Source organism: Grampus griseus, assembly GCF_964374135.1.
Source record: "Grampus griseus genome assembly, chromosome: 16".
NCBI lineage: Eukaryota > Metazoa > Chordata > Mammalia > Artiodactyla > Delphinidae > Grampus > Grampus griseus.
Genome location: NC_139010.1, coordinates 62,025,864 through 62,046,496, shown reverse-complemented (window position 1 = coordinate 62,046,496; position 20,633 = coordinate 62,025,864). Strand labels below are relative to the sequence as shown.

Genomic DNA, 20,633 nt, shown 5'->3' with positions numbered 1-20,633 from the left:
GGGGCCCGTCCCTCGCTTCGCTCTCCGCTCTCCCATTGGTCAAGACCCGTCAGCACTTCCACCAATCCGCTTGGCTCGAGAGGGAGCGGCTGAAAGGACAGAGCCAATGGGCGCAGGGGTTGCGGTCTCCCGGATACGGTGTAAACAGTGGAGACCGCCAACCCAGCAGCCAGGGGCCTCGGTGTAACCGTTGCAGACACTGGCCTGGGTCCGGCGTTTGCTACCCACGGCCCGGCTGAGAGACACACGGCCCATGTCGCAAGGCCGGGAGCGAGATGAAGCCCACAACGTCGCCCTCGGCGCGTCCCTGTCTGTGAGGTGAGGCGTTCGCGGCCCCGCGACTGACTCGTCTAGTGGAAATTCTTCCCTCAGAACTGCATCCTCTCCCTATCCGCTTCCTCCCATCCCTGTAGATCTGCTTTCACGCAAATTCGACCTCTTTTCCTTCAACCCCCAACGCCTTCCTGCAGACTTCCTTTCTCTGTGTGTGACTTCTCTCCATTCCCCTCGTCCCCTTATTCAATGACCACATTTCCAGCTCTTTCCACGCCCCACCCCTCCGTCCCTCACTATGCTGTGACCCCAACCCCTCGCTGGCTTACCCAGTACTGCTCTCCTCCACTCTCCATTTCTGCCTCCTCTTTTTGGCTATATTACCTTCAGTGATCCGTTTTGCTTTCATATATGTTCCCCACTCCCCACCCCCATCCCAATGACAGCCCTCCTCCCATCCTAGTGGGCTTTGGTGATGTTCCCCGAAGTTAGGGCCATCAATCCCTTCCTTCTATCTCCTATCCACCGACTCTGGATTTGTTTGCACTTATACTGGCCTTTGAAAAGCATAAAGCGCTGCCCAGGTGTAAGCTGGTATTGCTCTCCTTCCACATTCTAGAGTGTTACCAGCCCTATGTTCACACAGCATCCTCCACCAGTCCTGGCTGTACTCTCCATTCCCATGAAGTTTCTCTCTAAACCAGTGCTTTCTCTTGCCCTCTCCACCATCTTTAAGCATATCTTTACTATTTAAATAGAGGTAGACTCTCCCCCTCTTCTCAGTCTCTCTCTCTCCTTGGTCTAGCTTACACTCACCAAACAATCCTTACTTAAAAATATGTTACTTTTGTGTTCTAATCTTTTCATTCATGTTGACTTATTCCTTTTACTTGCTGCATTTATCTCTACATTTTAGATCTAAAATATGGCTACACATGCTCCATCTTTGTAAAGAAGCAATTTCCCTACTGGGCTCACAACCATAAAGCAGGCAGTCCTATTCAAAGTTGTTTTCTTAACGTTTATTTTAAAAATCAAAACTAATTTTAAAGGTAAGGACCAGGATGCACCCTGTTTTCAATTAGGACCAAGCTCTTTTCTCTCTCTGTTGTTTTTACTTTTTCCTTTCCGAGTATACAAGACCCCAGAAATCCTTCTGAGATTTTTTCGAGTTTGAACAGAGGTTGTGCTTCACTGGAAAAGCTCTCTGAAGAAGGTGCTTGAGACCTATGGAGCTTTAGGTGGCATTTAAGTTTCTGTAGTGCCTGGACTCAAACTGGTCTCACAGCAACCTTGTGTGTTTGGGCAGAAAGGGGGTGAAAAGAGAATAGATATGTTTCAAAAATTTTGATGATCTTTTGTTTAAAAAAGAAAGAAAGAAAAAGTATTTGAAATGTATTTTATTGATGTTGATGTATCTTTTCCCAAAGATGGGTGCAAGGATTCCCCAGGCAGAATGTTCATTTTGTCAACGACAGCACCATTTGCTACCCTTGTGGGAATTTCATAATATTTATTAATATTGAAACCAAGAAAAAGACTGTACTCCAGTGTATGCATGGAATCGTGGGTGTCGTGGCAACTAACGTTCCTCATGAGGTTGTGGCTTTTTCTGACCGGCGGCTGAGACCCCTCATCTACATATACAACTTTCCTGGATTAACCAGAAGGATCAGATTAAAAGGTATCTTAGACGCTTCCTCTGCCATGACTGAAGGATTTTGTTTTAAGATATGACCAGATCTAGCTCTTATAAATGAAGTCTTTTTGCTTTTGAAGGATTGTTTTTTCAGTTTTGGTGGGTTTTTTATTTGTTTTGTTTTTTGGTAATACACATTTATAAGGAAGGAATCAGGCTGATCACTTAGAATTTAATTAAGTAGGCTAGAACCTTGCTACTTAATATGTGGTCTGCTTACAATTAGCATTGCGTTACCTAGGATGCTTATTATAAATGCAGAAACTCTGCTGTCATCCAGGACCTACTGAATTGTAATCTGCGTTTTAACCAGATTCCTTAGGTGATTCATACGCACGTTAAACTTGAGAATCACTGGGCTAGAACACTGTGTTAGAGCACTAAATGTTGTTTGTAAACCTTTTTCAGAACAGTATTTTCTTTCCTTATGATTTATGGAAAATCTAACTGAATGGATGTTGTATAACTTCTAAAGATAAGTCTCTGAGCCTCAATTTCCTTATCCATGAAATGGGGATAATGGTATCTACTGTTAAGGCTGTGGTGATAATAAATGAAATTAAGTGTAACATATGTAATTATATAATACATTTCATATATATATATGAAGTGTATATATATATAATATATATATGTCATATATACAATGTCAATCAATGTTTCCTACAATTTAACTTATTATTGACTCATTCATAGATACATCTGACCCAGGCTGGGCTGTTGCACATATACTAGGGCCTCCATGTAACGATTCCCTCATTTAACACATCTTGGACAGAAAGCTTAGGAAGTCTTGAGGCTGGTCTCAGTTCTGTAGCTTATGATCAGAGAAGTGTTTGGATCATGCCAAGGATATTCACTGTACTTTAACATTTTATTTGTGGGGAGATTTGTCTGTGTTCTTAACAGACTAAAACAACATTTAAAACATAACCCATTCATACATTGGGAACTGTCTACAGGCATATCTTGTTCTATTGTGCTTTGCTTTATTATGCTTCATAGATACTGCATTTTTTACACATTGAAGGTCTGTGGCAACCCTGCATTGAGCAAGTCTGTTGACACCATTTTTACAATAGTATTTGCTCACTTCTTGTCTCTGTGTCACATTTTGGTAATTATTGCAATTTTTCAAACTTTCCCCATTATTTGTTTATAAACAAACATTATTTGTTTATATTTGTTATGGTGATCAGTGATCTTTGATGTTACTATTTTATTTGTTTTGGGGTGCCACAAACTACACCCAAATAAGATGGCAAACTTAATCTCTAAATTTTGTATATGTTCTGACTGTTCCACCAAACAGCCATTCCCCTGTCTCTCTCCCTGTCCTCAGGCCTCCCTATTCCTTGAGACACAACAGTATTGAAATTAGGCCCATTAATAACCCTACAATAGCCTCTAAGTGTTCAAGTGAAAGGAAGAGTCGCACATATCTCACTTTAAATCAAAAGCTAGAAATAATTAAGCTTAGTGAAGAAGGCATGTCAAAAGCCCAGATAGACCGGAAGCTAGGCCTCTTGCACCAAATCGTTAGCCAAGTGGTGAATGCAAAGGAAGAGTCCTTGAAGGAAATTCAGAGTGCTACTCCAGTGAACACACAAATGATAAGAAAACAAAACAGTCTCATTGCTGATATGGAGGAAGTTTTAGTGGTCTGGATAGAAGATCAAACAGCCACAATATTTCCTTAAGCCAAAACCTAATCCAGAGCAAGGCCCTAACTCGCTTTAATTCTGTGAAGGCTGAGAGAGGTGAGAAAGCTGCAGAAGAAAAGTTTGAAGCTACCAGAGGTTGGTTCATGAGGTTTAAGGAAAGAAGTCATCTCCATAACATAAAAGTGTAAGGTGAAGCAGCAAGTGCTGATGTAGAAGCTGCAGCAAGTTATCTAGAAGATCTAGCTAAGAGAATTAATAAAGGTGGCTACACTAAGCAACAGATTTTCAATGTAGATGAAACAGCCTTATATTGGAAGAAGATACCTTCTAGGACTTTTATAGCTAGAGAAGAGAAGTCAATGCCGAGTTTCAAAACTTCAAAAGACAGGCTGACTCTCTTGTTAGGGGCTAATGCAGCTTGTGACTTGAAGTTGAAGTCAGTGCCCATTTACTATTCTGAAAATCCTAGGGCCTTTAAGAACTGTGGTAAATCTACTCTGCCTGTACTTTACAAATCCTGGATGACAGCACATCTGTTTACAACATGGCTTAATGAATATTTTAAGCTCACTATTGAGACCTACTGCTTAGAAAAGAAGATTCCTTTCAAAATATTACTGCTTATTGACAGTGCACCTGGTCACCCAAGAGCTCTGGTGGAGATGTACAATGAGATTAATGTTGTTTTCATGGCTTGCTAATGCAATATCCCTTCTGCACCCCATGGATCAAGGAGTAATTTCAACTTTCAAGTCTTATTATTCAAGAAATACATTTTGTAGGACTGCAATAGATACTGACTCTTCTGATGGATCTGGGCAAAGTAAATTGCAAACCTTCTGGACAGGGTTTACCATTCTAGATGCCATTAAGAACATTGGTGATTCATTGCAAGAGGTTAAAATATCAACATTAACAGGAGTTTGGAAGAAGTTGATTCCAACCCTGATGGATGACTGAGGGGTTCAAGACTTTAGCGGAGGAAGTAATTGCAGATATGGTGGAAATAGCAGGAGAACTAGAATGAGAAGTGGAGCCTGAAGATATGACTGAATTGCTGCAATCTCATTGTAAAACTTGAAGAGATGAGGAGATTCTTCTTATGGATGAGCAAAGAAAGTGCCTTCTTGAGTTGGAATCTATTCCTGGTGAAGATGCTATGAGGTTGTTGAAATGACAAGAAAAGGTTTAGAATATTACATAAACTTAGTTGATAAAGCAGTGGCAGAGTTTGAGAAGATTGACTTTAATTTTGAAAGGAGTTCTCCCCTGGGTAAAATGCTACCAAACAGCATTGTGTGCTGCAAAGAAATCGTTCATGAAAGGAAGAGTCAGTTGATGTAGCAAACTTCATTGTCTTATTTTAGTAAATAGCCACAGCCACCCCAGTCTTCAGCAGTCACCACCCTCGTCAGGCAGCAGCCATCAACATGGAGGCAGGCCCCTCCACCAGCAAAAAGATTATGACTCACTCAAGGCTGAGGTGATGCTTAGCATCTTTTGGTTATAAAATTTTTTAAATTAAGGAAATTATTTTTTTAGACGTAACGATATTGCACACTTAATAGACTACAGTATAGTGTAAATATGACTTTTATATGCACTGGGAAACGAAAAAAATTTGTTACTCACTTTATTGCAATATTTGCTTTATTGTGGTGGTTTGAAACCAAACCCATATCTCCAAAGTATGCCTGTACATGGACCGTAACTACCCTTCATCTTTAAAATTTCCACAGCTTTACAGAAATAGAGACCCAGATGTAGAGAACAAACTTATGGATACCAAGAGGGGTGGGGTGGGATGAACTGGAGTTTGGGATTGACATGTATACACTACTATGTATAAAATAGATAACTAATGAGAACCTGCTATATAGCACAGGGAGCTCAATGCTCTGTGGTGACCTAAATGGGAAGGAAATCTAAAAAAGGGGACATATGTCTACATATAACTGATTCACTTTGCTGTACAGCAGAAACTAACACAACATTGTAAAGCAATTATACTCCAATAAAATATTTTTTTAAATAAAAATAAAATTAAAAATAATTTCCCCAGCTTTATTTATTTATTTTTTTTTGCGGTACGCGGGCCTCTCACTGTTGTGGCCTCTCCCGTTGCGTAGCACAGGCTCCGGACGCGCAGGCCCAGCGGCCATGGCTCACAGGCCCAGCCATTCCGCGGCATGCGGGATCCTCCCGGACCGGGGCACGAACCCGTGTCCCCTGCATCGGCAGGCGGACTCTCAACCACTGCGCCACCAGGGAAGCCCTCCCCAGCTTTATTATTTGGCTGTAGCCCTGTACAAGCAATTGAAAGTTAATTCAAACCAATAGCCAACATTAATATTGAATAATGAAACTCTAAAGACATTTATAATAAAATTAGGACTAAGTCATCAAGGATGCCTGTTGTTACCACTAATATTAAAACCAACGTGGAGTTTCTAGCCAATGCAACAAAATATGAAACTGAAAAATTATACCTATGGGAAAGGAGTTAATGCATAATAGTGTACTGGGACTAATAAAATAATGCTCAGTAAGATGCTGGTTTCAAAATAAATATCCATACAATTAGAAGATTTAAACACTTAGGAATACTCCAAAGAAGAAATGTGACTGACCTTAATGAAGAAAACTACAAAAATCACTGATATAAAATATTTAAACATAGGCATATTCCTGCATGGAGAGTCCAGTTATTATAAAAATATTTCTCATATCTTCACAGAGTATAATTCATAGGTTTATCATATGTTTTAGAGAGCCAGGAGTACTTAAATGAAATGAATATTCTTCCAGAACAAAAAGTAGAGAATGGGAATAATTTGAAAGAGATTGATGCCAAGGCAGAGGGCCCTCCCAGCATTATGGTGCTATAGTTATGTATTGGTGCAGGGATCACTCCATCAATGGAAGAGTAGGAGGCTAGGGACAGACTCTAGAATATATACAGCTAAGTATATGATGAAGATGCTCCCCTACACATACGCACATAGTAGATGATATGGATTATTCAACAATGGTATTAAAACTATGAGAACAAAAGTATCAAGTTAGGTACTCATGTCATACTGTACATCAAAACATATATCAAACAAAAATAAGAGTTCATTATAAACAACAAACCCATTGAAAAGTAGAAAAAACGTGGTAGAAAACTGAAATAATTTGAGGATGGAAAAGAACTTTTCACGCGAAGGATAAAATTTTAAATAGAAAGACATGTTTTTGATTACATACAAATTTAAATCTTATGAACATCAAAAATACATGAAAAACTAACAGGCAAATAATAAACTGAGGGAAATATTTGGAACAAGGATGACCAAACGTTTTCAGAGCATTTATGAAACAATAAGAAAAAAGACATATTCATTAGAACAAGGGAACTTGCCCAAACTACAAGACTACCAACGACCAAAAACATAAAAACTCTTCCATCTCAATATTCATTTTAAAAAGTGTCTTTTAAACCAAGATGAGATTATTCTGCTTATCAAGGTCACAATTTTTTTAAAGTTCATAATTGCTAGGCAGAGTGCAGTGAAATTGATAGCATTCTTTTTTGTGGAAGGTGGGGGTAAAAATTGATACAAAGACATGAATGTAAAGACAGACATAGGAGAAGGCAAAGCTTGCATCTATGGAACCACACTGAAGAGCAGATAAAGGAGAGGAAACCAGAGGCTCATATGCAAGGAGTCAGAAGCCGACATGTCCCTGTTTTAGCATCTTCATGATGCACATTTTAAACACGTTGTTGCTAAGACTTTTAATGTCATGTTTCATTTCTTCAGCTGTAGGTACAAATGAGAATAGACCTTTTACAGTTGTTCCAAGAACTAGAAGATACTAAGCTAAGGGCCAGATATGGCCTAAGAGTCAGAGATATGGAAGTAAGCTTGAATTACTACAATTCCCCAGGGTTTTTCAAGTTGTTAGAATAATTTTTCTAGTTACTATGTTTCATATAGTTATGGAATATTTTATGGTTCTTGGGCCGTTTCAAGCCAAATGGGGACATACGTGGTGCAGCATGCTCAGTTTTGCACTGAAGACTAGAGAGAGTGACCTTGTGGTCTTAATTCACTCTAAAATCTTTTAAACATGTATCTGAACTTAGCTCATAGCTTTCTGTTAATAGTGTTAGAAATCAACCAAGACATCTCTTATTCCAGGAGCCAAATGCTTTTGAATTATGTAAAAATTATTAGATAAGGGAAATTAAACTATAAAACTATAGTTAATCTGAACAGAATGGTTAAATCCTTGTAATGGATTTTGTATTTTAGGCAATGTTCTTCTGGACTACACTTTACTTTCATTCAGTTACTGTGGCACCTACCTGGCTAGTTACTCCTCCCTCCCAGAATTTGAACTGGCCCTCTGGTAAGTTGCGGCCTCCTGCAGAATTCCTTTCATTGGGTCACATTTTAATCCTGTCCTTCTGGATTGTATCAAAGGACATATACATGAAAAATCCAGAACAAGGAAAAATGGAAGGAATAAAAGTCCTAATCATAAGGTTTAATATAGTCACTACTTTCAGGTAGAAAATTGGCAGGGCAAAAGCTAAAAGAGATTAATTACCGTCTTTCTCTTTTTGTTAACCTGTTATAATATTTCCTTTGTCAGGTACAGAACACATGGATAAGTACATAAAGTTTCATCTTTTCTTAAAACAAATTGTACCTTTGAAGTATTTTCATATTTTCCACTAATGTTGAAATTAAGATGGTCTCTATATTAGAGCTGAGTTTGAGTAATTGTTTTTAGGGACATTGGAACAATTATATGTTCAGAGAATGGAACATTATATCCCATTTTCCAGCTGTAGAGGAAATACTTGTGAATAAGACACATGCCTGGTCTTTTCTGGGTCACTTCATGTGGCCACCTTCAAAGCTGCACTCACTCTTCCATCCATAATATAAACTGCTTCGGGGGGGGGGAATTTATCTTATTAAGGGGAAATACAGAACGTTCCACCAATGGTTGAGGACACTCCTTACATACCCGCATTTCTCAGGAAAAAATGTAATAATCTAGATTCTGAGAACAACATTTAGTTTATGCAGAGTTACTTTTTGAAAAAACAGCTTTACTGAGGTATGACTGGCATATAATATAATGCTCATACACACACACACACACACACACACACAACTTGATAACTTTTGACTTACCCATAAATCATCACCATAATCAGGATAATGAATATATCCATCACGTCCAAAAGTTTCCCTTTGCTCTTCAGACCCTTCCTTACTGGCTCTTGCCACACATTCCTGTACACCATCGTTGCCCTGCCCCTCGCCCCCAGGGAACCACTGATGTGTTTACTCACACTCTGGATTACTTTGCTTTTTCTAGAATTGCACACACATTATATACTCTCTCTTTTGGTCTGGCTTCTTCCATGCAGCACAGTTATTTTGAAACTCTCTCACGTACTGTGTGTTTCAATAGTTCATTCCTTTCTATTCCATGGTACGGATGTACCACAGTTCGTTTACCCACTCACCTGGTGATGGTTGTCTTGGTTTGCTAGGGCCGCCATTAACAAAGTACCACAAACTGAGTGGCTTAAACATAGAAGTTTATTGTCTCACAGTTCTGGAGGCCAGAAGTCTGAGATCAAGGTGTCAGCAGGGTTGGCTCCTGCTGAGGACTGTGAGGGACAATCTGTTCCAGACTGTGAATAACTGTCTTTGTGTTCACATGGTGTTCTCCTTGTATGTGTATCTGTCTCTTAATTTCCCCTTTTTATAAGGATACTAGTCATATTGGAGTAGGGCCACACTAAATGGCTTCATTTAATTCAGTAAAGACCCTCCTTCCAAATAAGGTCACATTCTGAGATACTGAGGGTGAGGACATCCACCCTTGAATTGTGGGGGACACAATTCAACCATAGCAGTACTTAAAGGATGAGTAGGAATCAGCTTTGTGAAGAGGAAAAGCAAGAGGATTCTAAGCAGAGGAAAGGCATGTGCAAAGGCCATGAGGTCAGAAAATATGGCGAGTTTGCAGATTTAATTAAGAGATCATAATGATGAGAACAAGAGATCAGCCATGAGAGGCAAGCCCAGAGGGACAGTCTGAGGCCAGCTCATGAGCAGCCTTGTTAATATGTGACCATGTAGTTTACCATCCAAATCAGGACACTTGTGAGAGTGAAAGGGGTATGTTATCAATAATTAATACAGAAGGATACTCACCCTATGTATAAGTCATGCGAGTAGGCACATCCTTTATCCTAGAGACATTGGGAGACTATTAAGGATTTTAACCAGGGATGTGACATGATTAGATCTGCATGTAAAGACACTCCTAGTCACATCATGGAAGGATATTGGAGGGAAGTAAGCCATGAACATCAATTAGGAGGCTGTGGTGGTCCAGATGAGAGATGGTTGTGGCATGGACTGGGGTGGTGAGTATAGGGACAGAGAAAAGTGGAGATGTTTAGGAGGCAGTACCATGAGGCTTGGTGACCGACTGAAAGTTGGGCGTGGTGCTGACAGAGAGGGACAGTTGAGGGTTTTACCCAGAGTTGTGACTTGGGAAACTTGAGGACGTTGTGGTGCTTTTTAGAAAGATATAGAGAGCATGGGTGGAGGGAGGTAGGACGAGGCAATGGGGAAGATGAGTTGGGACAGCTGAGTGTGCCTGAGATAAAGAAATGGGGATGTCTAGTTGGCAGTTGATATATCAGTTAGGATTTAGGTTCAGTTGCTGTCACAGAAGCCCAAATCACCCTAAAGAGGTGGCTTAAACAAGACTGAAGTTTCTTTCCCTCCCATGCAGCAGTCCAGGTATGAGCAGCCCATGGCTGGTCTGCTGGCTCCCCAGTGTCTGGGACCTGTCCACCCTATTTTGTTGTTCTCCTACTCCTAGCGTGTTGCCCTCATCTCTAGTCTGAAGTGGGGCACTAGCCATGTATTCTGGGGAGCCATGTGGAAAGGAAAAGCATAAGGGGAAGGGCACAAACATTTGTTGGAATGCCCAGCCTGGGAGCTGCACACACCAGTGCCACTTAGATCCCACTGGCCAGCTTAGTCACAAGTCAAATCAAGCTACAAGGGAAGCTGGGAAATATGGCCCTCACTGTGGGTGACATGTGCCTGGCTAAAAACCAGGGGTTCTGTTACTCAGAGGAAGAAATGGAGAACAGATGTTGAGAGACACAATCTGTCACTGTCCTAGATAGCCAGACCCAGAGCACAGGAGAGAGGGCTGGAGTTTAACATTTGGGTGTTGTTACATCAGTTTAGTAACCAAAGTGCGAAAAGTGGATTAGAGCACCTACAGAGGAACCTCAGACAGAACCTAGAGGAAGACCAATAAAAGGGATTGAGAGAGGCAGAGGGATCTCACAGGACACTCAGAAGGAGCAGTCATGGAGCAAAGAGGGACAGAGGCATGGAGGTTCCAAGAATATGCCTCAGCCTGGATTCCAGAGAAAGCAGAGCCTGAGGCGGAAGCTCACCAGCGACTTCTTTAGGAGGGAGTAAAGTTCCGGGTGGGAGGCAAGCTGGAAAAGCGGGCAGGGAAGGGGAAGGAGCCGATGTGAATGCGCATTACTTTACTGGGCACCACTTGGCTGCTCTGTCCCGCAGGTGGTCTTCTGAGAGGCCGTAATGGACTCCTGTGAACATGGACAGTCCCTGGGCTATGACACAGGGGGCTGGCGAAGGGAGAGGAAGATATGGGAACTTACCCACCTACTCCCGTTACCCTATCGATCAAAGTTTCCCTGCCCAGGGTATTAACTCCGCCGTGCTTTCAGATTTATTGCAACCTGGGATGGCCCTGTGCGTGTGGAGCAGGCATGAGGTGTGCCCGTGAAGTTAGTTGAAGCCTACACTGCTGGCCAGCCACCGAGTCAGCTAGGCAGAACAGGTGCTCCAGGTCCCAGAGACAGTGCGAGGCCGACAGGTATGGGGTGTCCCATGAGAGCTGTGTGACAGTCCAAGAGTCATCCCAGAAGGTAGTTGTGGTGAGCGGAGTCCAATCCTGCAGAAGTGAAGTTAGACAAGGACTGAGAAGTGCCTGCTGGGTTTGAGATGAAGGCGGATGTCAGTGGATCTTGGAGACACACCGCTTTGTCGATGGAATGGTGGTGATGGGATGCACATTTCCTGGAATGAGAGAGTGGGCGTGAGAAAGAGGAGGCGGTGAGTTTAGAACAACTGGCTCGGGAAGTCTGGCTCGAAGGGAGGGAGAGAGATGTGGAATGGTGAGACTGAGGGCGGGCTTTTTTTTTTTTTTTTTTAAGATAGTACAGATGAGCGCTTAATTTAAGTGCTGACAGGGAGGAGTCAGGAGAGAGGGAGAGTCTGAAGATGCAGAAGAGAAAGAACAATGGATAAACTAACGTTCCTAAGAAGTCAGGACCTGTAGGGTTCAGAGCACAGGTGGTGAAATTGGCCTTAGGCAGGAGAAAGGATATGCCTTCACTGTAACAGAAGAGGAGAGGGAAAGAATGATACAGATCCTGGCAGGTCACTACACTCGCTAGCAGAAATTTGGAGGAATTCTCAGTTGATGGCCTCTGTTTTCTTTGTGGAAATCAAAGCCACTTACTGAGAGTAAGAAAGAGGCGGAGGAGTTTGAGGCTTCAGGAAAATGGAGAGTATTAAAAAATCAGCACTTTAGAGAACAGGAGAGAAAACCAACCAGAGAAACATAGCAGGACTGGAGGTGGTATAGAGGGTCCCTGGGGGTGGTAACCACGAATTTATAATGTCACTGACGCACATAGTCCTGTGGTCTTTCTTCTTTTCTCTCAACTGCCCAGGCTTTCAGTCGTATCCATCCAGGGTTCATGGGTTTTCCTAGGCATCTGAAGCAGAAAGTCAAAAAATCCAGGGAACCAGTGGTACCAGCAAGAGAATGGTTGATATTGATGGATGGGACCTTTGTGACGGGGATGGAAAGAGGTGGAAGCAGGAGGGAGCTGATAGACAAGGCGAGCTCCACACCTATTAGTTCCAATTCGCAAACCACAACCCTGAATGGAGTTCTGGCTCCAGTCAGGAGCCAGACAGCTCAACATTAATTTTTTTTCTGTGTATGTCATCTAGCAAAGGAACTTGCTCGTGATAGGCATTCACGATATTCTCTCAAATAGGTAAATGATTTAGTCTGTTTCAAGGTACTAGTACTATGATTTTAAAAGCTCAGTAAATGGTCTACTGGCATCAGTGTGTACAGCACGTCTCGATCTATGAGGAGTACTCATGTGTACTAAGAGATTTAGGTACCTACACTTACTTCTCAGCAAATGTGATGATATATTCCATTTTCTAGATTTGAACGGGTCAAATCCAAATTTGATAAGGAGATAAAACAGCCTTAGTAGCATATTGAAGAGTAATATTTTAAAATAGTTATTTTGCTTCCCTAGGAGGGCACACTATAATAATAAGCATAATTATTTATAAATTTGATATTAAGATCATAGATTAATAAGCTATATCATAAATTCTCAATTTATGTAAATTGTTTTCAAATAATTAGATAAATGTTCTCAAGATATGAAGTTCAAACGAATTATTTTTCACCAAACTCAATTTTCCTCTCAGGAACTGGGAATCGGGTGTCATTTTGTGCAAGAAATCACAACCCGGTATAGATGTGAGCCAGATGACTTTTAACCCCATGAACTGGCACCAGTTGTGCTTGTCAAGTCCAAGTGCAGTGACTGTGTGGACAGTCGAAAGAAGTAACCAGGAGCATTATCTCGAAGCAAAGTAAGAGACTTCATTGCAACACAACAAAGGGGGGATTTTTGTTTGCATTCATGTAACGTGATTGGATCAGTCTGGTGAATTAAGTGGCTTTGTACGTGCATCCTTTTTTTTTCTGGTTGTTGTTTAAATACTTTTCAATTAAGTTTTATTGGAGTATAGTTGATTTACAATGTTGCATTAGTTTCTGCTGTACAGCAAAGTGAATCAGTTATACATATACATATGTCCACTCTTTTTTAGATTCTATTCCCATATAGGTTATTACAGAGTATTGAGTAGAGTTCCCTGAGCTATACAGAAGGTTCTTTTTTTTCCCCTTCCTTATTTATTTATTTATTTATTTTAAGCAGGTTCTTATTAGTTATCTATTTTATACATATTAGTGTATATATGTCAATCCCAATCTCCCAATTCATCCCACCACCATCACCCCACGCCCCCTGCTTTCCCCCTTTGGTGTCCATACGTTTGTTCTCCGCATCTGTGTCTTTATTTCTGCCTTGTAAATGGGTTCATCTGTATATACGTGCATCTTAACTTAAAACATTCTTTCTACATATATCAATATAATTTCCTTGGAGTAGTTGTTTGCATTTCGAAAGGATTCTCTGTGCTTTGATTTCCCACTGAGTTTCTTTTAAATATCAAGCTTTTCCCACATGTTTTAAATCAAAATTGTATTTGCTCTTACTATTTCAAAACATGCCTATTGTATATATATATATATATATATTTTTTATAAAAAGGTCATGTTATCACTTTTTGCTCCTATTACTTTGATGCCCAACTGAAATCTCAAAAATAAGAAATTTTTAGATATGGGAAGTGTGTAGATTATACCTTCAGCCACATTATCTGTAAACAAAAGGGTAGTTGCATGTAGTGAAGTCATGGAATTGCCTGTTTAAATAGAACTGGGTCAAAGAGAAGTTCTATGACCAATGTCCTGGTGATAGCTGATAATAATGGTACCTTTGTTGAAAAGAATTCAAAGACTCAAGGTGCCCCTGAGCTGACCATTCTCATCATACTCCCCAAAGTCAAAGACTAAGGAAACGTTGGACATACACATCCTTGAAATTGCAGTTTTTGAAAAACTGCCTTCTTAAAGAGCAATGCAAAGCGAGTAAATGAAGTTTTCAAATGGAAAACCCTAAGAGAGGCACTTCTTTCTCCTCAGTATTCTTTATGTCTCAATTTCATTTTTACAAGAACCCATTGAATAGCCAAATCTGTCTCAAGGCAGAGTTGACAACACTGTACCTTTTTATAAAGTGGGTAATGTCTCTATCAGATCCTCGCCACGGCAGGCAAGTAATTTATCACATCTCTCTCTCCTTTTGCTTCCCTTGAATATGCTTCTTTAGTTCTGAATGTTGAGTTGTGATTTTTCTATAGGCAAATAAAGTGGGAGGCAAAGTGAGTGGATTGCCCTGGATCAGAAAACAAGCAGGATTTGAAAATACTTAGTTAAGTCTTGCATTTGAGTAGTAAGTACTGTTTTTGCGTGATCATCTTTCAAAATTATTCATCATTCATAAAACATAACCAAAAACATTTTGAGTTTAACACATAAAGCCATGAATTCTCTAAACTCACTTTTATAGCCATGTTGTTGTTTAAAAGTAAATATTTGGCAAATCTGAAAGTAAATTCTTGATACTAGAGGTTGTAAAGGTAGCTGAATACAACCTACATTTATGGTTTTTTGGGTCCATGTGTGTTGCCAATATTTAAAATTTGAGAAATTTCTCATAAATATACAGATTATGATTTTCTCTTGAAATTTTGGAACCAAAGATCTCACAAGTCAGCAAACCCTCTTGGTTGGAACTGAGTGGTGCCTGCCAGCTTTAGGGGGTGTGTATAGAGAAAAAAAACTCAGATTTTCTTTTTCTATGTAGGGAAAAGCCTAGTTCTTCCCTACTGTGTTTTTCTTCCCCATGAGTCTCCTTTACTACTCACGGTGAACACTTCAATTCTGACATTTGTGGAGGAGGTTTCTCCCGGCACCAAGCAAGTCTCCTTGATACCAGCTGGGTGTCTTACCATTCAACTCAATTCTGACGCTATCTACCCAGAGAAAGAATCAGATTCCACAGGCTAAGGGTTCAGTCCTACAAGACTGTCCTCCCCTTTGCACTTCAGACGCTAGCTGGAGCCCAGGTTGTTACCTGTACTTCTGACTAAGTGGCTATAGATTAGAGGTTTCAATACTCCCTCCTTGGGTTCCATTAATTTGCAAGAGCAGCTCACAGAACTCAGGGCAACAACACTTACTTACATTTACTAGTTTATTAAAGGATATGATAAAGGATACAAATGAGCAGCTAAATGATGAGACACGTAGGGCGAGGTCTTGGAGGGTCTTGAATGAAGGAATTTCTGTCCCATGGAGTTGGGCTGCATCACCCTCCCAAGTGTATGTGTTCACCAACCTGGAAGCTCTCCAGACTCCCTACCATTGTGATTTTATGGAGGCTTCCTCATGTCACATGATCAATTATTTGCTGCATTTCCAGCTCCTCTGCTCTCTCTGGAGGATGGGAGTTGGGGCTGAAACTTCCAAGCTTCTAGTCATGGCTTGGTCTTTCTGGTGACCAGCACCCGTTCCGGAGCCACCCAGGAGCCCACCTTGAATCGCCTCAGTAGCACAGAAGATGCTCCAAATGCTCTTATCACTTGGGGACTTACAAGGGTTTCAGGACCTCTGTGCCAGGAAACTAGGAAGAGACCTATGTACATATTTTCCACTGTCTCACAGGAGGGAAAACACTTTCCCATCTGCCACAATCCTACCTGGCCACACACCACCTGCTTAACCCCTGTCAGTGTTCAAATTTACAATTCCTGCTTTACATATTAACTTTTTGAAAAATCCCTATATTTATGACTGTGTATTACTTGTACTTTTATGATATATATTTTTAAATCTACTATTTGGTTTCATCTGGTTTTTGCTAGGTGTTTTTAATGAGGTGTAACACCTCCCATTCTGCTTACCACTGATATGCAGCAGTTCCATCAGTGACTTGTTTCTGTTGATCTGATTATTCTGATGCCTCTTTTTTCCACAGGTCAGTAAAACTGCCTTTGGAAGATGGGTCATTTTGTAATGAAACAGATGTAGTTTTTCCCCAATCATTGCCCAAAGATCCTGTCTATGGACCTGTGCTCCCTGTGTCAGCCGTTGCCGGACTAGTGGGTGAAGAGGCAGAAACTTTCAGGGTAATGACCTGGCCCCTCTCCGTGTTTGCCTATTTGCGTTCATGACCATCCCATGAGACATGCAGGATAGAGAGGATCTTCCTGGTTTTTATTTCAGACTAGCCCTGGAGGCCACGAGAGATGAAGGCTCTGGAGTTTTGAGTTTGGGTGACTCGGAAGATGATGGCCTTGCTAACTGAAACAGGGGGCCCAGATGTGATTTCAGTTTTGGAAATATTGACTTTGGAGTGCTGGGCAGCATCCAGGTGGAGATGCCAGGTGGAAGCTGGCAACTTGGACCTAGTGTCAGGGAGGAGAAGGCAGGGCTGGAGGCACAGTGTGTGGTCAGCGTCATTCCCCCAGAGAGGATGGTGGGAGCGTGGCGGGGGGCAGGGAATAGGGGGTGAGGAAAAGGGAAGAGAGGGTGTCAGGGAAGAGAGCCGGAGAGGAAGGAGTCAGCCAAGAGACAGGAGGAAGAAGAGGAGGCTGAGGAGGAACAATCACAGAAGCAGGAGCAAATCCAGGAGGAAATGAGGCTGTGCAGAACGGTGGAAGAAAGCTTCGTAAGGGAGTTTGCCAACAGTTACTCAGTTTTTTTCATTCAGCAGATACTTATCAAGCTCCCTGTAGGTAGCAGGCACTGTTTCAGGCAACAGGGTCGTATGGCGACCAACCAGGCATAATAACCCTGCTTCTCGGAGCTTCCGTTCTACCAGGGAGACAAAGTGGCAGCGCCACCAACACCAGAAGTAAAGAGATACAGCAAATCGTTGCAAAACGTGACAGTTATTACAACAGGATAAATGAGAGGTGGGCGGGGAGGTGAGGGAGAGATTAACCTGCTGCTCAAGGAAGGCCTCTGGGGAGCTGACTGAAGGACAAGGAGGTGCTCCTCCTACTATAAGCAGCGTAAAGAGTGTTCAGGCAGAGGGGACTGCGCTCGCAAAGGCCCAAAGAAAAGAACTCAGTATGTTTGAGGAGCTGAGAAAAGAGCCTTGTGTCTGGAGCAGAGTAAGTGAGGGGGAATGAGGTGCAGTGATGGTCAAGAGCGAGGCAGGGAGCAGAGAGTGACACATGCAGGGCCTTTGGGATGAAGGTAAGAAGCTGGATTCTGCTGAGCCTCTGGAACCTGCATTATGTGAATGCTTGTGTGAAAACTCCAAGCCCAGAAGAACAGAAGTAGAGTTTCCCCAGTGTTTCTGAACACTGCAGAGAATTAAGCTATAGATGTTTAAAATAGTTCCATGTGATAATTAGTTTATCAAAAAATCTCTGGCCAGCAAGGGAAAAGGTTGTATGCTCTTAGTATTTCCTCTAAAGGATGACAATTACTCACTTTTTTAAATTACAGAAAATAACTAATTCCTTTTAATAGTACAGGTCCTGTGCTTGGAAATGCAACCACATTCAGCCACAGTGGGGCAGCAAAGTAAAAACAAACACATCAGCCATCAAGGTTTACAACTTGAAACAATGTTTCTATGCTTAGTTTTTGGTGCCAAAGAACCCACATTTTCAACCATCTCAAATTTGTGTGTGTGTGTGTGTGTGTGTGTGTGTGTGTGTGCAACAAATTTCTGTGGGAGCCCACATCATTCACCCTTTGTGCCAACTTGATGGTTCCTACATAAAACATTTAAAATTCAAGCAATTGTTCTTGTTATTTGAAAAATGCTATGAAATGCCACCTTTAAATAAGTAAATGTGGAGTTACCATTTTTAAAAATGCTCATAATAAACAGACATCTTTATTTCCTAGGACTTTTGTAACTCAGTGCATTTTAACCTTTTTCTGAAAACAGAAATTTAATATTAAAGTATGACATCTCTAAATCATACAGGGAATATTATTAAAGCCATTTACTTTACATTTAAATTAGAAATCAACTTTCTCAGTATTTACTTCTTTCATTTTATAGACAAATAAGGTGAGAAAAATTGCTAAAAACAATGAGTGAAAGCATAACTAAACTTAGATCTCAAATGTCTTGATTCTATTTCTTCCTGTGAATGAAATTTCTTGTGACCCAGTACCAATGGCAAAGAAACCAGTAATGACTTGACCTATTTAAGGGTCTTAAAAATTGACAAATGTGGATTTTTATAAAATTACAAATGTTAAATACTCCCCTATTTCTCTTATAGCTAACACTAGAAAGACACATTAAATAGGACTTTAAATAGGCCCGCATCACGTTACACAACTTATTTGGGGCATTAGAAATGGTATCCAGTAGTAGCATGGGGGAAATCAAAGGCAGGTGTTATCTGGGCAGAATTGGATCCAAGATAGTGAATTTAATCTCAAGGGTCCAGTTTTCTTTTTCCATCTACTTTTTTTTTTTTTTTAAAGCAGAAGTTGCTAAACAGAAATTCCTTTTAAAACTCAAGCATTCTGACACATATTCAGATGCTTACAATTTCTAAAGCAATATTAAGTTGGGCTTGAGTTTTTTACATTTTGTCCTCGAGTGATCAAAACGTTTGATTCCAGAGGACTGAACAAGGAGGTGGTGTTACCAACAAATACTTTTAAACACTATTGGCACCTTTTCTTTTAAAATTCTCAAGTTCCAGGATTGAAAATTATTGTTTCTGCTTGCACCACATAATATTACATTCATTTTTAAATGGCACAGAACATATTTACTGATGAAAGAAAGTAATAGGAAGACAAGCCCAGGTTTCTCTTAAAGTAAGAAAAGCCACACACAATACTAGTTTAATATACCAAGGCAAGAAAATTCCAAGTTTTAATTCTCACCTTCTATGGCATACATACAGATTCACTGGTATTGTGAGAACCAGATATGTGTGGTTTTTTAAAGATTTTTGAGCCCATTGCCATACGAGGTAAGAGTCTGTCTTTTTGTGATTTATAGTCTAAGGTCATCAAGACAACCCAGGCAACTTTTAAATAATGATGATTAAATAATGATAGTCAGTGAGTAACTCTTTTCCCTCTGAGTCATATCTCAGTTTAGACACCACAAAAATGTCATTAATCAGCAACAGTTTAATCCTTTTGAGTGGTTTTGTCCCCTTTCTTTTCCTGCCCACTGGGTGGCGAAATTGTTACTCAAGTATTTATTTTCTAACAATCCAAGGCTATGAGGGCATGAAATAGGCCAATCATACAATTAAAGACAATGTATCCTTTAAAAAATTATCATATGGAGTGCTTCTATGTATGACTTCTGCCTTAGTCATATTTCCAGGTCCATCCTAAATGATAATTCTCTCTCTGTCCACTTCCTTCATTCTACCAAGAAGAACAAATTACTTTCTCATAGATTCTCTTGTAATAGTTAAACACTCTTCTACTATAGCCTACTATGTTTTCTTTTTTCTTTTTTTTTTCCCAAGAAGATGTTGGGGGTAGGAGTTTATTTATTTATTTTTGCCGTGTTGGGTCTTCGTTTCTGTGCGAGGGCTTTCCCTAGTTGTGGCAAGCAGGGGCCACTCTTCATAGCGGTGCTCGGGCCTCTCACTATCGCGGCCCTTCTTGTTGCGGAGCACAGGCTCCAGACGTGCAGGCTCAGTAGTTGTGGCTTATGGGCCTAGTTGCTCCGTGGCATGTGGGATCCTCCCAGACCAGGGCTCGAACCCGTGTCCCCTGTCTTAGCAGGCAGACTCTCAACCACTGCGCCACCAGGGAAGCTCCTGTTTTTTACATTTTTAAGTGATTTAAAAAAAAAAGGGATATGTGACAGAGACCTATGTGGTCTGCAAAGCCTATTCTCTACCTGGTCCTTTACAGGAAAAATTTGCCATAGACCCTTGGTCCATATTATTTTTAGTTCCCAAAACCAACATTTCTTCTAGGCACATCCCAAAGATTTGTGCATTTCTCTCTGAGTTTTCCATGGAATCAAAGTCAAGTAGGATGTTTCATGAGCTAGAGAGGCTACCAGAGGCAGATAAAGTGTCCTCTTTTTCCCCGTGACAGTTAACCAAGCAGAGGATCGAGGCCAGCCTCTCCATAGCCACTCAAGGAAAATCACATTCATGCCCCCCTGCAGA

The 20,633-nt window shown here is 40.9% G+C and overlaps 1 protein-coding gene across 1 annotated transcript in view; it reads left to right on the top strand.

Moving 5' to 3' along the window:
• Positions 1-253: 253 nt before the first annotated feature.
• The window catches only part of CFAP43 (cilia and flagella associated protein 43), a gene marked incomplete at both ends in the record, with an annotated part of 98,914 nt that continues 78,534 nt past the window's right edge, over positions 254-20,633 (top strand). The window contains 5 exons of the mRNA XM_082673472.1: positions 254-318; positions 1,704-1,957; positions 7,938-8,034; positions 13,236-13,403; positions 16,481-16,631. Coding sequence (XP_082529598.1) covers positions 254-318; positions 1,704-1,957; positions 7,938-8,034; positions 13,236-13,403; positions 16,481-16,631 — 735 coding nt within the window. The remainder of the gene's footprint in view (positions 319-1,703; positions 1,958-7,937; positions 8,035-13,235; positions 13,404-16,480; positions 16,632-20,633) is intronic.